Source organism: Osmia bicornis, chromosome 12 (genome assembly GCF_907164935.1).
Source record: "Osmia bicornis bicornis chromosome 12, iOsmBic2.1, whole genome shotgun sequence".
NCBI lineage: Eukaryota > Metazoa > Arthropoda > Insecta > Hymenoptera > Megachilidae > Osmia > Osmia bicornis.
In genome coordinates this window covers 2239999-2259895 of record NC_060227.1, presented here as the reverse complement: position 1 = coordinate 2259895, position 19897 = coordinate 2239999, and the positions used below count along the sequence as shown (strand labels likewise).

At 36.8% G+C, this 19897-nt stretch overlaps 2 protein-coding genes across 7 annotated transcripts; one reads left to right on the top strand and one right to left on the bottom strand.

Annotated features, from left to right (window-relative positions):
• Positions 1-131: 131 nt before the first annotated feature.
• On the top strand, positions 132-19037 carry LOC114873256 (unconventional myosin IC). 6 transcript variants are annotated; one of them, XM_029181403.2, is made up of 24 exons: positions 3296-4525; positions 4611-4715; positions 4817-5685; positions 5778-7692; positions 7772-7926; positions 13193-13412; positions 13479-13594; positions 13668-13738; positions 13981-14189; positions 14314-14496; positions 14566-14772; positions 14847-15109; positions 15178-15347; positions 15426-15580; positions 15653-15781; positions 15852-16005; positions 16063-16294; positions 16380-16610; positions 16680-16839; positions 16906-17151; positions 17227-17442; positions 18116-18216; positions 18286-18388; positions 18454-19037. In XM_029181403.2, exons 6-24 carry the CDS (start codon positions 13287-13289, stop codon positions 18466-18468), a joined length of 3087 nt encoding a protein of 1028 aa, XP_029037236.1. In that variant the 5' UTR covers positions 3296-4525; positions 4611-4715; positions 4817-5685; positions 5778-7692; positions 7772-7926; positions 13193-13286; the 3' UTR covers positions 18469-19037. The 6 variants fall into 6 exon arrangements, with proteins under 6 accessions (XP_029037237.1, XP_046144188.1, XP_029037236.1 ...); XM_029181401.2 differs by lacking the exons at positions 3296-4525; positions 4611-4715; positions 4817-5685; positions 5778-7692; positions 7772-7926 and adding exons at positions 10195-10281; positions 11951-11976; XM_029181404.2 differs by lacking the exons at positions 3296-4525; positions 4611-4715; positions 4817-5685; positions 5778-7692; positions 7772-7926 and adding an exon at positions 132-224.
• Positions 18948-19687, bottom strand: LOC114873261. Its single transcript, XM_029181420.2, has 2 exons — positions 19479-19687; positions 18948-19401 (listed from the first exon to the last, which is right to left on the bottom strand). Exons 1-2 carry the CDS (start codon positions 19579-19581, stop codon positions 19235-19237), a joined length of 270 nt encoding a protein of 89 aa, XP_029037253.1. The 5' UTR covers positions 19582-19687; the 3' UTR covers positions 18948-19234.
• Positions 19688-19897: the final 210 nt, after the last annotated feature.

Here is a 19897-nt window from a genome sequence, read left to right as displayed (position 1 = left end):
AGGTGTCATCCAAGTGTGCTAACCGATAGACGAGCCTCGCGAACCAAGGCTCAGCACGGGGATAAATAAAAGTAAAAGTATCGAAGAATCGTTTTAACGAGAAGTGCAGTTTCGAAATAGGACGTAGTCTTTGTTCCGCTATCAGACGTTTGTGACTTCTCTGTGATGTGACGAGTTCCCTGGCCGTGTGACATTTTATGACCGACAGAGTGGACAGCTGAAACGTAAGTTTAATTTTTGTTAATTTTCTTTATTTCTTTTTCTACTTTGGGTAGCGCTGTTTAAGTTGTCACGTGACTTCGAACAGGTGCAAGCATTATAAAAGGAACCTTTGTACCGATATTTTCCCAGGTACTTACCCGCTTGCGCGTTGCCCATTTCTGCTGTAAGCAGAGAATGAATTTGTTATTTAAACAAAAATGAATGATTCTGATGTACCATTGTAACACATCAATCCATCATTATCTTGCATCAAAGGATAGAGATTGAAATAGCGCAGAGTTGCATGATATCGTATAGTTTTTGTTTAGCTGAAACTTGTTGAAAACACACGGAACAGCGGGAGGCGTGCAAGCTGTGCTTTATGTCATTGACATCTGGAACGTGAGGTACTGAAACGAAATCGCAAACATCTCGTGCTTTTATTAGATGATGCACCAGGTTACTGCAGATGCACCACGAGGTGGTCTGCAACATCGTACCGAGAACATTTGTTTTTTTCTCGTGAATCATTAACACGGTGCGGTTTTTCTCTGCAATCTGCTTTGTAATCCTTGCAACATTCGTAGAAGGATTATGTTGCAATGCGTCAACCTACGAATTTTATATCTAAGATTATTTTTTTTCCTTATCAAACTCACCATCTTGCTTTAATATAATATCAGTACCATTAAATTCGTGATACCGATTATCTTGATATGTATTTTGATATTTACCACAAAATCCCAGAGGGGTAAAATTGGCGCGTGACTTTCTTCACCCTCAAAGTAGAAACGTTTGATACGTATATTTAGAAGTGGATTTGTAGCGAACTATAATTGACCACGTGCAAGTAGAAGTTCGGTAAAAGGGTCAAGCGAATTTATTAAGGTGACGTTCGGAGAATTCGCTGAATCGTTGTCCACTTCGGCGTATGGTTAACGGTTTAACTGCTTTGATAAAGATGTCATTGGTCAGCCAAGGTTAGTTTTAAATTACCACGTTAAACTTTCAGTAAGCGTCCTACTATTAAATGCAAGTGTCTGATAAAATAACTACAGAATTTTATCCAATTTTATGAGGTTAAGGAAAATTACCTTAAATAAGAGACGATGATTTACGAGGTTTCCTCTATCGATCATTTAGCTTTTATCCAAACATCCGTTGTAACGATAAATGTCGTATAATCTGAAAAATATTAACTAAACGATCGTTATCGTGCTGTTTTTTGGAATAAATAAGAACATGTATAAATCGGAAAAAGAATGACGATTAGCAAGTGAATTATTGCATTGTAAATGGATTATAAAACAGACCTTATCGAAGATATGATCGATTCATTTTCAAATCTAGGCTTGAAATTCGATACCTTATATTATTATTGCAATATCGATACTATTCAAAGTTTATCTTCTCCTTTATTCTGTTAATTATTTGATTACACAAGATTTGAAACACCGGTCATCACTTGCCGCCATGACAGTCAATTATCGTTCTGCGATCGGTCGGTATGATCGAGTATCGATACATCAGCACTTTGTGCTCGCAATCGACCGTGACGTCAACTATTGTACCCGCTGCGATAATATAATACTTATCCGATATCGTCAAGTCGAATTTCTTCGATACACGAATCGATATCGATGCGATACTTTTTCGAATGATAATCTCAACCGTCTTCCATCTTCTTTTCAAGGAGAAATAAATAGAAAAAAGAGGCGAATTTTTAACGAGTGCTCAACTTTTTCTTTATCAGGTAACTCGTTAAGTCAGATCAGAAAATCATTATTAAATTCTAAGAACAATTTCACACTTTCGAACAAGTTCATGTTGAACCGTCGAGGTTTATCTTAAACGATTCGCGTGAAAGATTTCAGGATATCTTCATGATTCCCCGAACAATGACAGCGAACTGTCTTTCCAGGAAATATCAATGAAAGAAACCAAAGAAAAAATGACGCATTGTTCCTCAATTGGACCGCGAGTTCTAACGTGTAACCTGGCTTCCATGCTCAGCCATATTTAAAGAAGGGATTGTGATTGTAGGTCATTGTTTAACCAAAGAATCTTGACCTGAATACTCGTGATCAGAACAGGTAGTAAGCAAACAAGTAGAAGATTGAACTTTTTTATTAGTAAAATTTGGTTAGGAATAAAGTACTTGGAATTACAGATACTTTTATAAGTAATGAGCAGGAATGCTGTGAGGGAACTTGACTCGTTTTCATCTCACCTTACCGCTTCGGAAAATCAAGCAAACAGACAGAAAGAGGAACCAGTCTCGCAACAGCCAGGTTCTTTTACTCTTTTCAAATGTGTCTATAGTCCGGTAAGTGCAGGCCAGATAAGACAATTAAAGGCGGTGAGTCACGATAGAGGTTATGTTATTCTTTTTTTTATGGGGGCAACACGTGAGACTTAGCCGTGTCTGGTTGCACCGTTTTCTTTGGAACAACTTGTATCGAGCGTTTGGAGAATCATTTTTATCTTTTGCGATGAATTGACTGGCATTTTTCAAATTTTCGAATTTTCAAAGTTTGTATAATTCAATAATTAACACGTTAAACGCCTCGCCGGTCCCTAGGGACTGGCGTTAGACTTTTCATTCGGGCCCCGCTGGTCCCTAGGGACTGGTATTAGACTTTTCATTCGGGCCCCGCTGGTCCCTAGGGACTGGCGTTAGATTTTCCGTTTGGGCCCCGCTGGTCCCTAGGGACTGGCGTTAGAATTTCCGTTCAGGCCCCACCAGTCCTCAAGGATTGGCCTCCCCGGAAACGAAATTTTTTCGCTTCCCTACGTTTTAAATAATAAAGACATTAATAAAAACTTTAACTTTTTGGTGCCCCCCAGGTTGGAAACCGCTGGCCTAAACGAAACACGCTGGGCGTTTAACGTGTTAATTAAAATTTGAAAATGATCCCGGTCGTCCGTGACCTCTGTTATAGTCAGTATGTTAATTAAAAAAGAGGATCGATGCAACTTAGAAAGTAAAATAGAACGCGTTCTCGTTCCCTTTACGTTTCTCAATGAACTTTCCACTCTAAACCGATTTAAATAAGGCAATATCCTGAGATTCTCTTATTTTAATAGGTTTAGCGGCTGTCTGGTTTGGTTGGCTAACGTCTGACGCGTGACAGGTTTATTTCTGAGTCAAACGTGTGTCTACTCGTCGCTTATTCAGTCAGAGTGTCGTTTTGTTTGAAAAAGCTGAATGTCAGACATGTATGACTCATTGAAGTTGAAAATGAATATAGAATTTCATTTCAGAAGGAAACACCCATTTTTTCCTGATATACTAATCTTTTCAAATAAAGGTAATCTTCACCTTGACGATAAAAGAATGCAATTCCAAGTGAAAATTATTAATAACAGATGTTTCTTCTTTTTATGGTAACTTGACGAATGGAGCCCGTCGATTGTGACATTGAAGAAGTACGATTTTAGCGGATTCCAATCGTTCTGCGTTAAGCTGACTCAAACACCATCGGATATTTTCCATACACGTCCTCACAGACGGCTAGCATTTATCCTTAAGCAATTAATCCTGCACCTGTATAATTTATTCTTCGTCTCTATCTTAGCAATGTTAGTTCCTCCATTTATTTTATTTTCTAATTTTTCCAGGTGTGAATGCTTGATAATTATCAGACCATGGTACGTTAATATTGAGTGAATTTCAAATTTTCCAATGGTCTAAAATATTACAGAGCAAAGTGGTCCGCACTTCTCGTCGGTTTGGTGATATTTCATGGTTCGCGAACATCCGGTCTCGCTTCGCAAGCTTGACGGAACCTCGCGCGATATTGGAGTTATATAACGAAGAAGTTCCTTAAAAACGTATTTTATCGTCGACATGTAACCGGCACGACCGAACGTTTTGCATTTCTCGAGCTACTTTTCGTTATCTGGCCGCCTCACTTTCCATCATTCTTTTTTTCCTATTACCAGTTTACACTGGGACCCGTATTAGAAGCTAATGACATGGACTGGAAACAGTGATAAATATTATCGCCAGTTTTCGTCAATGCTAATTCGTTGAAAAACGTAATACAATGACTATTGTATTGTGCGAAGAACCAGGATCTTGTATCATCGAGGATAGAACCATAAGTGCAGTTTTACTATAGCCAAAGGGTTAATTATGGTTCACCGACATCCCATTTCCGCTGCACTTTCTAAATTCCACGTAATCCAGTACGATTACTTTATGCGAATACTAGACACGTTAATTTTTATCAAATATGGCGTAACACGAAGCAGAGTTAAGCTCAATATTCGTACAGGTCATGACTTAAAAATACAGAAGAATTGCTAAAAAATTTCATAGGTAACAAGATTTAAAGTATCAGTAATTATTCTATTATAGCGCATAAGTTATACTAGACTCCTATATTAATTGTAAATATTCAAAGTGCTGCAGCGTACGAACATGAAACAAAAGGGCAAAGAACCGACAAGCTCGCCAACTAAAGTGGCGATTTAATTTACAACGAACGACGTCGATGGAGTCGAGCCAGGTAACCAGATTTAAAGTTCAGCTTAAGAGCTGGTGGAGGCGTAATCGTACGTTTCTTCTCCGAATCTTCTCCGAAAAACCGGTTGGTTGGTTCTGATTCAGGCCGACCTTGAGTCAGTCAGCTTCGGACCTAAAGTTCAGGGCTTTCGAGGTGCTCTGTCGCGAGGCTTAATAAGCTTCGCGAGGACGAGGACAGAAATGATGGGAGAAGAGAGAATAAACGCGTATGACATGTGTAATAATAAACCAAAGTCTGACTGCATGACGCTCGAAGACAACAAAAAGAAAGGGAATAAAAAAGGACGAATCGAGGGGTGGATGATACACCAAAATAAGCTGGGATCTATTTTCGAGGCGTACGCAATGCGCCGTAGGAAAAACACCGGGAGACTCGACGACATTTGAATCGATCATTGGAGACCTCTTCTTGTGTCTACAATCTCAATTGACTCGAAAAACCAGGAGAAAATACTCAAGATAATTGCCATTTAAAAAAAAAAACTCTAGAACTATATTTGAAAATTTGCATTTAGCTCATTAGAAAGCTCTAAGATATGAAATAAACGCCATTGCTTTGAAAGTACCGAAGGAGAAACGTAGTGAAGTGGAAGGTTTTAGGTGATGCGTGAACGGTGTAAGGTTGAATGGCTGGGAGCTGTGTTTTAACAAGGTTCACATGTTACAGACTCTATCGAATGAAGATTAGTTTCTCTGTACTACCAAAGAGAAATGACTGACTTTCTTTTTGCAAAGATGATTCTCGTACGCGCTTCTGTTATCCATTAAGAGCACTCTTTTTTCCACGATTTGTCATACGATACGTATGCTAGCGTAACGAGAGGTTGGTATTCTTAATGGACACCCAGTGTGTAACTAGTCTTTACAGTTGTAACTCAAGTCGTTGACTTCTTGCCATTCGACGTGTTAAAGAAAAGAGTATAAAATCAGGATCCTTGTTCATTCACGGCCAGGTTGAGTAACATGCTACTACATCATTTCGCTTAATTAATTCTTGGCTCCTGACGCTTGTTTGAATTTGTATACATTGAACCTTTGTTTGCAGAAACTTACATCAACGAAAGTTGCATGTTTTCAATGAAAACCTTCTCATTGAAGAGAACGAAGTAACGCTGCCAGACTGATAATAAATAGGTACTATGCTTGGATTATTCACATCTCAGCTTTTGAAGAGGCGCCAAATCATCAATTCATGTGTCTTCACTGACCACTGATCCCTCAGGTGAAACTCTGTTATTCGTTCCTATAATAAAATGTCATATTCATGGAGCTCCAATGATGCAATGACAATAATGAGTGACTTCCAGTCAGTATAGAATCATGGACTATGATAGAAAGTTCTCTAATACCATATGCAAAGTACACGATCAGGATTTCACATAAATGACAATAATCGCTTCCTTAAAATGAAAGAAGGAAATTGATATCGTCGATGGTACTCGAGTAATTAAGGATCGCAGAGTGATTTGTGACCGATCATGTTGCTGAAATTATAAGGGTGGAGCGGTAATTAAACCGTCTAATTGGAGATGTTCGCAATTAAGTGGCTCGCGCGACCACGACCTGGCGATTTTTACCGTTTCTGATCCCGCCGATTGTTCCTCGAGCGTGAAAGTCTTAAACGATCTTCTTGCCGAGTGCACAGTGCCGTCCGCGCACGAGCATAATAGTTAACAGTATTATCCTTTGAGAGGAAAGGAAAAGGAACAACGACCGGAAATGTCGCGCGAGCCACGATGCGGGACTCGTGCCTTCCTTTAATCGCTTAGATAAGGAGAACACCGTTTACCATGCACCGCAAGTCCGGTAATGGACGCAACCGGAAGTTCGTACGGTGTCGGTCGAAAACGTGCCACGCGCCGTCGCGAATTCAAAATGATATCGAAGAATCGCAAAGGCGCGTGTTTCATATTGCGTTTGCATACAATGCAATATTATTTGGATCAGGTTATTCGATAAAGGCTGATGATCTAATTATTACATCATAGATGATGATCATCTGTGTATTCAATTTAAGGAGATGAAATTGAAACTGATACCATTTGATATTACTTGAAACGTGTCTTTTATGCTAACCGAGAGTTCTAAAATTATTGATGACAAATCTCTGGATCTAAAAGTATCAAACGTTCAAGTAACCAGTCAATTTAGAAACACTCGAGGGCACACACTTTCGAGAAACGTTTCCATGGCTTACACCTCTATTTACGGTAACCAGTCGGACTTTTTTTATTTCCTGTCGGGTTGGAAGGTCGAAGAGACTCGAACCCGTCACCACGATATGAAAGTGGTAAAATTATCATCCACGTATATAAATTACGGCGAGCTCTGGAAATAAGGAATCGACGATGATTTCACACGATCCAGTGAAAAGCCGTCTTTCCTCTCGGCAAACCGGGTAGCCGACAAAAGGCTAACCGGTTTCCGGAAATGGGTAATTCCTTTATTATACCCATGAGTACGCACGATCTTCTTTTCCTGCAGGTACATGTTCGCTTATGACCTTTGTGCTGAAGAATAAAGAGCCGAGGTCAAATGTCTCCATTCTCCATATTAATTCAAGATAAATTACAAATTACTCAAGAATTAAAAATCACCAAATGGATGACGGTTATTAGCAGGCAATCCTGTGAATATTTTAGGTAACGCGTCAGACGTTTACTGGTTGACCTCTCGTCGAAGAGAAAAGCGATTTTTCATGACGATCTCCACGAAGGTGAAGAGACCAACAGCCTCTCGAAGGCCCTTTTTCTCTCCTTTGAGTCATCGGATGACGCGGTACGCGTCGATGAACGAACGCGACCCCGTTTCTCCGGATGAAAAAAACGAACGCGAACAATAACCGCTCGTTTACGCGTAAACGCGTTAGAAAGTGCAGCCGATCGAATTGCGCGTCGAAGATAAGAGAAAATCATCTCCTATTCGTCGAAGATGCGGTTTCTAGAAACCGATACTGTATCGTAAGTAAAATGATTGGCACAGAGATTTTTCATTTCAAATGGAGGAAGTTGAATAGCTAATTATTCTACTTGAACACAGGAATTGTTACAAGAATGGAAGACTCGCAGCTGGTGTTGCATTATTTCTCTTATCACCGTAATGGCGTTTGCGTAACGGAGCCGCAATTAAGCAACACGTGGATATCGTTAATTTTCCTACCAATGGAAAAGCGACATGTTAGACAACTGATAAACGTGAGTGTTCTACATTACCTGTCCAATGCAATTCACGATACATTGTGCGGATTCTATATCCTCTACTATAGTGTAAGCAATCCATGACGTACCATGTGCGTCCTAAATTATTTATTGAACTCATTTCGTGACGTACCATGTGCGTCCTATACCATCTACACGATTCAATCCATGACGCACCTTATGCGTCCTAAATTATTTATGGAACTCAATTCGTGACGTACCATGTGCGTCCTATACCATATATACGATTCAATCAATGACGCACCTTATGCGTCTCATCCACAGCAGCTATGCACGTTTTACAATTAAATAGATGGTACGTCTATTAGTACTAAAATAGGTGCCAAACAGATTAGAATGAGGAAGATAATCATCCTTTTACACCGACAAAGATAAACAGCTTTGTTCCTCCTTCGCGTTTCGTCAACTTCTTTGACGAACATGACGGCATTATACGTGACCGTCTGGAACAATGAAAACCGCCTTCACACTACGATTCTTTCTATCTCGTGTTGCGTATCTGCGGGGATTTAGCATAAGATCAGCCGAGAAATTAGTCATCGAGCGAAAGTTCATGACCGAGACAGTGACTCAGATCAATTCCCCTTTCGTGGAGATGACTGCGGTCGAAGTTGGCCTCGAAATCGGTAATCCTACACAGTTCAATAAATATAGAATATTGACACAAGTAGGAACTAATCCTTCCATAAAAGGAGTATAAATCATAGGGACAATCTTCAAGTTTTCCAAGAAACATCGATGATCTGAACGACTCGTCCCAATGGTATTTATATCATGGTTCCCCGATCGCGAACATTCGTTTCCCAGAGGAACGTTTCGTTCCCAGTGGAAATTTTACTTGGTGTTTACAGCACAACTGCAATTGGACTGTTCGCTCGTAAAACTGGCGTTTTAAAGGCAGTCGTGTTTCGTTTATAAATCTCCTTCGGACGTTCATGGGCAATTTTTATAGTCGCTCGAAATAAATACACGCTTGGTATTTCGTTGTTGCATCGCTCGAAATAATTACAGAATCATCCATCATCGCGAATTGGCTAATTTCCGTTGCGGTAAAAAGAAACTCCTTGCACCAGTATAAACGACAGCGTTACGACTTCCGTTTCGCGGAAACTGTCTTGCGATTTCTAGAATTATTGCGGTAGTCATTGACCCGTCAAAAAGGATTGATTAGAACGAATACAACGAATCTGTCCTATGACCGTCTTTTGCCATTCGCTTATCTGTAAAAAAGAAAAACAGTCACGATTTAAATGTAAAGTTAAGCAACTCGGACTTCTAGATAACGCTCGTTTAAAAGTTTCTGTTTTGTTAGCTAAAGAAATTTTATAAAAATTTATAGTTTTTCGTTGTTACAATGGAGTTTGTTTACTCCATTTGTCGAGAAGTATCTTTATTTAAATATTGCCGTTTCGACGAACGGTCATCGATTGACTCCTCGTATCAATAACAAACGAGAGGTCACCAATCCGGAGAAGCTTACGTTGCATCTGGATTTTCTCGTGGCCACATTTGTCCCAGTATTCTTCTGACGTTCGGTGCGATTGCATTTGAGTTTCCATCGTTATTCTTACACCTTCGAATCGCTTCTGTGTAGCCAGTTTTTTCGTTTCCCTTGGTTTCTTGCTGATTGCAGAGATTTTGGAATCATGAAGCCAAGGTAAAATCTGAAAATCTCTAATTGCAATTACAGGATATTGATAGAGCGTGAGTGAAAATGTTAATACAAGCCTGTATTATTGACTATTAAGGTAATTAAGTCTCTTTAATTTACTGTAAAAAGAATCAGCAAGATAAAGAACGCACAGTTGCCATCGAGTGTTTGTGTTATTGCGAATACTGTTGTTACGTGCTACAATTGCAATAGGCTGCGAAAAAATCAATCAGATTAGATTAGATTAAGTGCATCCAGGTTTTCTGGCGCTTCCTCGAGTTCCTCGTTGGAAAAAATTTATTTTTCTTCTTTTTCAATAACTACCATTCTATAGTTCTATATTCAAAGTAATTATCATGGTATTAAGAAGAAATCAATTTCTCTGCCAATTCCAATGAATAAATCTTTATTGAATAATTTCATAAACAATTATGAATTTTCAGAAATTGATAAGTAGTCAATATGATTTCCATTAAGCTTACCTGAATTTATTCCCGTATCAGTGATGGATATTGGGGCGATGGGGAGGAGGTAGGAGAAGTTGCGTACGAGCGGTGATAAAACGAAGGTGAACACTGTTAAGTCGTTGTTGAGTAGCGACGGTAGGTGAAACGATCCTCCTCCAGTGTGCTTCGATCTCCTGGTGAACGTGTCAATTGCAACGAAACCGTGTGTTAATTGTACGATCGTTAACTGAACAACGGTACCGGAAGCGATGCTGAGTTGCTCTTGCGTATCCTCGTTAATCTTCAGTGATCATTTGTGACATTGATTGAATCCAAGAAGAATTCTATGAAATCATTGCATTCGAAGTAGGAGAAATTGTTGATGAATTAAGAATTATTGAAGAGTGAAAAGTGTTTTTGAGAGTTCCTATAGAAATTCATTGGTGTCTTGCTCTTCTAAACGTAATTGTCACAGTGGAGATTTAATTTTTCGATTTAAGCTTCTCTTACCTTGCATTACTATCACAATTTCTGACTTTGAAGGCTTTCATTTTGGTTCAAAGTTAATTCAGAAATTCCTCATTTTACTTCAAAGCTAATTCAAAGGTCTCCTAATCTCCTTCAAAGTTTGGAAATAATAATTGGCTATCACAAAGGCTTTCATTTTGGTTCAAAGTTAATTCAGAAATCCCTCATTTTACTTCAAAACCGATTCAAAGGTCTCCTAATCTCCTTCAAAGTTTGGTAATAATAATTAGAAACGATCAAGTAAATTTATCAAGGCAATGATCGACAAACATGACATTTTTTCAAGTCAATTTTTAATGAACTTCTATTTCTTCTGAACGTACGCTCGCTTCGCGATAATTCCACGATAAAACGTGGGCTCGCAAAAAATTTCACGTCACCTGAACACGGATATTATGAAAGTATCTTCTCTTTTAATTCAGCCTTACGATATTTTGATAACGAGTAATCTCCCATCGATAAGAGACCTTCTCGTGATACGTTTTTTATTTGTTAAATAATTCGATGGTGTAGATAAAACATTCACTTGCTCTTCTGTTTCATAGTTGTAATTAATTAGTCGCACCTCTGGGATGTTCCTTTTATGAATGAAGGTACAGGAAAATTTTCCTGAAACAATATAGTATAATATTGAGCAATTAAGGGATTATAAAATTATCAATCTTTCCATCTTGTTAAATAAAAAATTTATCTTGTATTATGTCTTTAGATAACAAAGTGTGATGAAATGATAGACGTTTTAAGGTTTTATTTTGGAATTAAATTCCAATTTCAATTTTCCAGTTATGGAAATTTGCAATATTTTTTTTTAATGCTCTTCTTAGCGATAACAAGCTCCATTACTGGCGCAATTACTTTCTCCTATGTTATCTTGCTCCATTAGAAAAAAAAAGAAGGAATCTGTATTCCTAGAAGCGTTTCGAACGGCAATGACCGCAATTTCTTGGCTGCGTTTATGGAATAGCAACGAGCCTCTAATTAATAGTGCAGTTTTCGAGCAGATCACGTATGTTCAGCCTTGAAGCTTCTTCCTTCGAGCAATTTTATTGCATCAAATACATTTTTCCTTCGAGAGTTATTAACACGTTGTAGCCGTAGGATAGAAAACCGGTGTTACAAATTTAATAGAATTGAATAATTGAAAGGAAAACTAATGAAATAAATATAATTACGTAATATTAAAAACAACAATTGATCACGTCTGTTATCGAAGGAAATCGGTATTTTGTCATTTATTTCCACTATCTTATCTCGCGATTTAATGCTAGATTTCGCGGGTAAACTAAACGAACATCAATTACTAGAGCACCAGCATTGATTCCACTTTTGTAGAATTCATTAATTGATTTACTAATCACTTATTGGTGTTGTGCAGGGTGTAACGCCACGTTCAAACATGGGGTAAGTGTTTGTTCCACTTTGGTCCATTTAATCTCTATTATTTACTGTAATATAGTAACAATTTTATTTTAGTATCACTCGTGTCTTTTGACGAACAAACACTTATATTAGAAATTCTGTAGTTGGAAACAACTTTATCGGTATTCCATCAACATTATTTCAATATCTAATCAAGAACTTTATCGCTTGCAATTCAATTAAAGCTGAAGAGTGATTGTACTACTAGGAAAATTTGTAGAAAATCGATACAGATTGATACAATATGATTTTTTAATCTATAACCGACATAATATACAACGTGTATTAGGGGTCACCGGTGACCGGCCCCACAACTTACACACACCTGAATAATTAAAATAAAACGATAGAAAAACATTATTTTAAGTAATATTGCTATGGTACAAATAATTTGAAATGGAAAATAGAAAGCTTGAAATTTGAAAATTAATTATTACTATTCTTAGTAATTAGAGTTTTAATAGGTCCCACAAAAAATGCCCAATTTCATTGCGTCGTTCAACGTGTTAACTTAGGCTTAAAAACAACAATAATAATAATATCCCATCTTCTACCATTTTCATACTTCGCTCAGTTGGGCAATAATTTAAGATCGTCATTTATTTTATATTTAATTATCGAGTTGCTATGTGACAACGTTCCTCTATTCTTCACTCTAAATGAAAGAAACAGTTCACGCTAGCTGGTCGTCCAGAGAAGTACAATGTAATAGTTATGAAAATTATTTCACTGTGTATATTTTATGAAATAGAAAATTCTGAATGGAGTTGAAACATAGGAAAGAAACGAAACTCCTTCCTTCCCTGTTCGCGGATTTTTCTTATAATACTCGCGATGCGACCGCACGCGGAAAATCGACACCGCTCGCGTGAAGCGCCGTTGAAGTTCAGGGTGTTGATTTCGTTTCCGGTGTGGTGATTGAACAATAATCCAACTCTGCACTTTCTCGTGTTCGATATCCAGTCACGAAACGTATACGTTACACCCGCGAGCAATTATGCAAATTTTGGTAAAACGACCAATATAGATTTTCAATTTGGTCAACATTTTATTTCGCGAGGAATACTACTTGAAGCTTCACTTTTCAGATAAATTAATTGTATCCCTTCGTTTGTGAAATTAAATTAGACGATCTCCTTAAAAATTTGTACCTCTTCAATTATACCTGACGTTAAAATGCGTTTTGAAAATGTTTCAGCGAGGAACACGCGGTATCCGACACTGGAGGTGGTGTAAGAGATTCCGGTAAAGCACCGGAAGTCCCCAGGACTGGCTACGAGTTACACAGAAAAATGGAACGTGGTCTTCACGAACGTGACCGCGTCGGAGTCCAGGATTTTGTCCTCCTGGAGGATTTCCAGAACGAGAATGCGTTCATCGATAATCTGCGAAAACGTTTCCACGAGGATCTGATTTATGTAAGATAGTCTTATTTAGCAAGTCTGTTAATTTAATTATCCTCTTTTAAAATCTTTCTTTTGCAGACGTACATTGGTCAAGTACTGGTATCTGTGAATCCTTACAAGAAATTGCCAATTTACAATCAAGAAACTATCCAGTACTATCATCGTAGAAACTTTTTCCAGGCTCCTCCACACATGTAATATACAATCAGAAACTAAAAAGTATCATTTATCTTTCTCAGTATGGTCATTAAGAATTTTCTATTTCAGCTTTGCACTCGCAGATACCGCTTATCAGTCCCTGTTGAAAGAAAATCTGGATCAGTGTATTCTCATCTCTGGTATAAAGCAAATTTAAACAACTGAAGTTGATCCAATTAACAATTTAAACTGTCTACTTCTTAGCTTAAAAATTAATATAATATGCCACTTAGAATATCCTTTAACTTATTGGATTATATTAAATTCAACGTCTTAATTTGTAACGTTGATTATCAGTGGCAGTCAAAACGTTAATTAGAGATCCACGAAAATTCTTGTAACCAATTAGATAAATTTAACGTTACTTGAACTCGTTACGTAGGCGAATCCGGTTCAGGAAAGACCGAAGCTTCGAAGAAGGTCCTGGAATTTATCGCAGCCGCGACCGGCCACAAGAAACAAGTGGAAGAAGTAAATGATAAATTGATCGGTAGCAATCCTGTACTCGAAGCATTCGGAAACGCGAAAACTGATCGCAATGATAATTCGTCCCGTTTCGGCAAGTACATGGATATCCAATTTAATTTCCAGGTACAAATAAAACTCACTCTCTCTTCTCATTTTCTATCATTATCTAAGTTTTCAATATACATACGATTATTCAAGTGAAATAAAACACTCCCTAGATTAACACATTTCTTAATTACCATTTTAGGGAGATCCAATTGGTGGAAATATCTTGAATTATCTACTGGAGAAGTCAAGGGTGGTTCATCAATTTTCTGGTGAACGTAATTTCCACATCTTCTATCAATTATTAGCTGGAGCAAGTGAAGAAACTCTACGAGACTTGTATCTAAAGAGAAATTTGGATACATACTATTACCTGAGCAATGGGGTAAGTTATTACCTCAGCAAAGAACTGTTACAAAACATTATAGATTATATAATATTCTTACAATTGTAGACGAAAGGCACAGTAGATACTATTGATGACGCGACTCAATACCAGGAGGTAATGAAAGCAATGAAGACTATGGAAATGAGTCAGCATGAACAGAATGATTTATTCGCAATAGTCGCCTCGGTATTGCACATGGGAAATGTTGGATTCACCGAGAAAGATGGAGTCGCTCAAATTTTAAAGCCAGCTTCTGTTGAGGCTGTTGCCTCTGTAAGTGTTTTAACGTATACTAAATAAATATTTTCTTCTCACTGATTAGTTCTTCTTTTCATTTTTATTCACAGCTACTGGGCTGCGACTTGAAGCAACTGGCGCAAGCTTTTACACACCGCACCATAGATGCTCGGGGTGACGTAGTCATTTCCCCGTTGAACAGAGAATTCGCAATCTATGCACGCGATGCATTAGCCAAAGCTGTGTATGACAGATTATTCACGTGGCTCGTGACCAGATTGAATAAATCATTGCAATCGATTAACGATCGACGACGCAAGATGGTCATAGGTATTCTGGACATTTACGGTTTCGAAATTTTCCAAAAGAACAGGTACGTATATCCTTCATATCAATTGCTACTTTTGTTAACAAGAACTAATTGAAAGCATTGTCCAACAGCTTTGAACAATTTTGTATAAATTACTGCAATGAGAAGTTACAACAGTTGTTCATTCAATTAACGTTGAAATCGGAGCAAGAAGAGTATTTGAGGGAGGGAATAACTTGGGAAAATATTCAATATTTTAATAACAAAGTTATTTGCGATTTGATTGAAGAAAAATATAAAGGTACTCATCTTACTATCTGCTGATGGTTATTGGTTCAATTACTGTGGATATATTGGATCATTTAATGTATTTTAATAGGAATTATATCTTTGATGGATGAGGAATGCCTTCGTCCTGGTGAACCAACTGATTTGAGCTTCCTGGAGAAGTTGAATGTAAATTTGAATAATCATCCCCATTACATAAGTCACATGAAAGCAGACTTACAAACTCAGAAAGTTATGGGACGAGATGTAAGACTCAATTTCCTCAATTAAATAATAAATTCTTTGATATAATCATTTCTAATATAATTCACATTTCAGGAGTTTAGATTGGTACATTATGCTGGCGACGTAACATACAATGTACGTGGGTTCTTGGAAAAAAATAATGATTTGTTATATAGAGATTTACGTGAAGTAATGTCCCACACAACGAATTCGATCATCAAGGTATTTTTATTGATTTACATTTCATTCTTCATCAACTTTTGTATATAATAAATATATATGAATTTTGTAGAATGTGTTTGATGTAAAAGATTTGACCAGCAAGAAGCGACCAGATACCGCTATTACACAATTTAAAAACAGTTTAAATAATCTTGTGGAAATTCTTATGGACAAGGAACCTTCTTATATTCGTTGTATCAAGCCCAACGATTACAAGATGGCCAGTGAGTAACATGAAATAAAATTGTATTCATTTTAAAATAACTTATACTCTGTTTTAGATCAATTCAAAGATAAGATTGTGCTGCACCAAGTAAAGTATTTAGGTCTTATGGAGAATCTACGAGTAAGGCGAGCTGGTTTCGCTTATAGAAGACCATACGAGCAGTTCTTGCAACGTTACAAATCCCTGTGTCCACAAACTTGGCCTAATTATCATGGTCCAGCTAAAGAAGGGGTTCAAATCCTTGTATGTTTCCTTGGTTTTGAACAGGATGAATACAGGATGGGCAAGTAAGAACTATTTGGAAAATAAATACAGTAAAAGTTTGACACGTACAAGAAACGTTGCTAAAACTAGAAAAAATTTCTTGTACAGCACAAAGCTGTTCATTCGATTCCCCAAAACGTTGTTCGACACGGAAGACGCCTTTCAAATGAAGAAGCATGAGATAGCTGCTATTATTCAAAGTAAATGGAAATGTATACGGGCAAGGCGAAGATTCTTAAAAATGAGAAAAGCGGCGATAGTTTTCCAAAAATATATACGTCGATGGCTTGCTAAACGTGAGGCCGAAAAAAGAAGACAAGCAGTCATTACAATTAGAAGGTATTGCAAGTTAATCCTTCTTCTACAACATATTTCAAATGAAGTACAAATTTATATTATTTTATGCAGATTTATTGAAGGATTTATTACACGAAATGGACCACCAACTGAGATTAACGTGGCTTTTATCGAGTTAGCGAAATATCAATGGTTGATCAAGCTCTCTAAAACACTTCCAGAAGGTGTTTTGAATAATTATTGGCCCCCATCTCCATACGCATGTCGAGAAGTAAGATTTATAATCAATTATTTCTATCCTTTTTTTACTAAAATAAATAATTCTAATTGACTTTAGGCTTCTGAACACTTGCGAATTTTATACAAAAAATGGAAAGCAAGGAAATATAGATTAGCTTTGTCAAGAGAAGACAAGGAACAATTTGAGTTAAAGATTTTAGCTGAATCTCTATTTAAAGGAAAGAAGAAATCATATCCAAAAAGTGTGGGACCGAGATTCCAAAATGATAGACTCGGTGCTGAACATAAAGCATTAAGACAGAGTTTCATTAACAACATTCTTCCAAGGGATGAAACCATAAAGGTAAAGTATCTTTATTTTGTTTTGCATTTTATATGTATAGACCGATTAATGAAATAGTATCTCTGTATCTTCTAGTACGCGACTCCTGTTATTAAATACGATCGACATGGTTATAAACCCCGTGAGAGGGTACTAATTTTAACAGAAAACGCAGTATATATTTTAGACACTCTAAAGACTTTCAAACTTAAGCACAGGCTCCCTTATAAATCTATTGAAGAATTGGTTGTTACTGGAGAATCGGATAATTTATTAATTATGAGGATACCGCCTGAGTTGAAGAAGGACAAGGTTTGCCATTGTTTTGCTATTTTGATATTTATATTTATACAAGACCGAAAAATTATTAGAATAATTATTTGACGAACTTATATTTTGAAAAGACCGCCTAGAATTATTTTTAAAGTTCATCCACTGCGCCATCTATACAAAAACGGTGGAAACTACTCAATAAATTACCGACTTATCGACTGAACTTCCGACAGTCGGTAATCGACCATTCGGCAGTCGGTAAGTTAACGAATAGTTTGCGCCGCTTTTATATAGATGGCGCAATGGCCGATGGCTCGGGGTGTCAGGGACCCCGACGCGCCAGTAATGCTCTTTGTACATTGATATCGTGGCATCTGGGGTGTCAGTGACCCCGATGCACCGCTGGCGCTCTCTGCATATCGACCTGATATCTTGGGATGTCAGGAACCCCAGAGTACCGGTAGCTACGTATCGACATATCTTCTAGGGGTGTTAGGGACCCCGAAGCGCCGGCGACATTCTTTGAATAACGACATCATGGCATCCGGGGTGTCAAGGACCCCAAAGCTGAAATGTTTATATACAATGTGTACATACAAAGCGTATCTCTAACCCTAGTAGTTCTCAAGTTCAAAAGTGACACAGACGGACGTCTTTGCTCTTTATACATATATATAAAATTTATTGTTTTTTAAATTTGTATTTTACTCAGGGTGATTTAATATTGGAAGTACCACATACAATAGAGGCGCTAACAAAAGCAATTGATATCACTAATAATCCAAATATTCTTAAAATTGTTAATACGGAGTCGTAAGTATAAAAAAGGAGACATTTACATACAAGTTAAAATTTCAACTCATGTTACATTATTATTTGTAGGGTCTCACATAAACTAGTCAGTGGAAAAGAAGGTGTAATTGAATTTAGAACCGGTACAACACCAGCTATTAGTAAAAACAGACAAAGTGGACATTTGCTAGTGGTAAATACAAATTCAAGATTGAAATTAAATTATATTTTTCCTTGTAATTACACAAAATATTTTAGGTGGCATCTCCATAACATCTGAAAGAAGTTTTAAATAGAAGTAATTCTGTACTTAGAAAAAAGTGTTCAACATGTAAAGTACAATGTAATGCAGCCTTACTTGATGTGATCTACAATGGAAGACTATTAAGAAGAGATAATATATTAAAACTTAGTACATTTATTAAACCACATTCGCAATTTCTTACCTCGTTATACGAATTGTGTAAACTATCCTGTGAAATAAGGTTTATTTTTATAACTAGTGCATTCGTTGTGAAATGGAAATTTTACCAATGACAAGAATTGTTTGAAAAATAGAATGTTTGTGCCTTTTATAAAATTAAGTAATCGCACAAAAAAGTAATTTATTAATGAATGCCTCGTATAAGTGCACTAAAAGATATGATTTTCCTTTTCTATATTTATATTGTTTAAGTCACTGTGCCATTTACGTTTAGAAAAATCATATGAAATTAAATTAGGTTAATCTTAAAAAATGAATAATTCTAATCCTCCTTGTTGCATATTTCTTTATTTTAAAACCAAATGTTAGATAAATTACAACATATCTATAGAAAACAATAAAATAATTCTTTCCTTAACAGTGATAGTTTTTTTTAATAAACATTATAAATATTACAGTTTTGTATAAGACTTTGTAATACTATTTTCTCTATCTAATGATATTCACTGTGTTATATTTGTTTGAAATAAATGTCATTAAATAGATGTAATAACAATCATTTTATATACAAATATCCTAAACTAATATTAATACTAACATATAAACTATTCGTAATTATTTCTTCTGGGATGTAGAAGATTCCTTTTTTACAAGAGACATTTTCCCACCTAAAGCTTTTTCTCTCAGCTCATTCTCCATTGCTCTATTAACTGTTTTACTGATCATTTGCTTCAATTTGTGTGCCTCTTCAAATTTCTTCTTTTTTGGCTGTATAGGTGCATCTAAAAACAATAATGAATTAATAAAATTGAGTGTATTTATAACTACAGAATGAAAGTCACATGTAAATATTAATTACTGTTCCGCCGCTGGATAGGAAGACGATTTTTATTTTTACTCTTAGCTTTTCCTTTTGCCGATGTGGGCACTTTAGTTTTCACTTTTAATTTTCCTTGAGCCATGACTTAAATGCTTGTCAGCTACTTGAAACAAACACGTATATTTATATATGCATTTACAGTGACCAGTGACTAGTAGTCATTGTAGTCACTGCAGTGACTAAAGATATACTACTCAACAACTTTTCAACCGGTATTCTGAGGGGAACAGCAGCGCCATCTATTATTCTTTTCATCCCTACATTCCTTGCATCGCTTCATCCCTTATATCCCTACATTCTTTTCCTCCCTACATTCTTATAATCCCTACCTTCTTTTCATCCCTACATTCTCTTCATCCCCACATTCTCTTCATCCCTAGATTCTTTTCATCCCCACA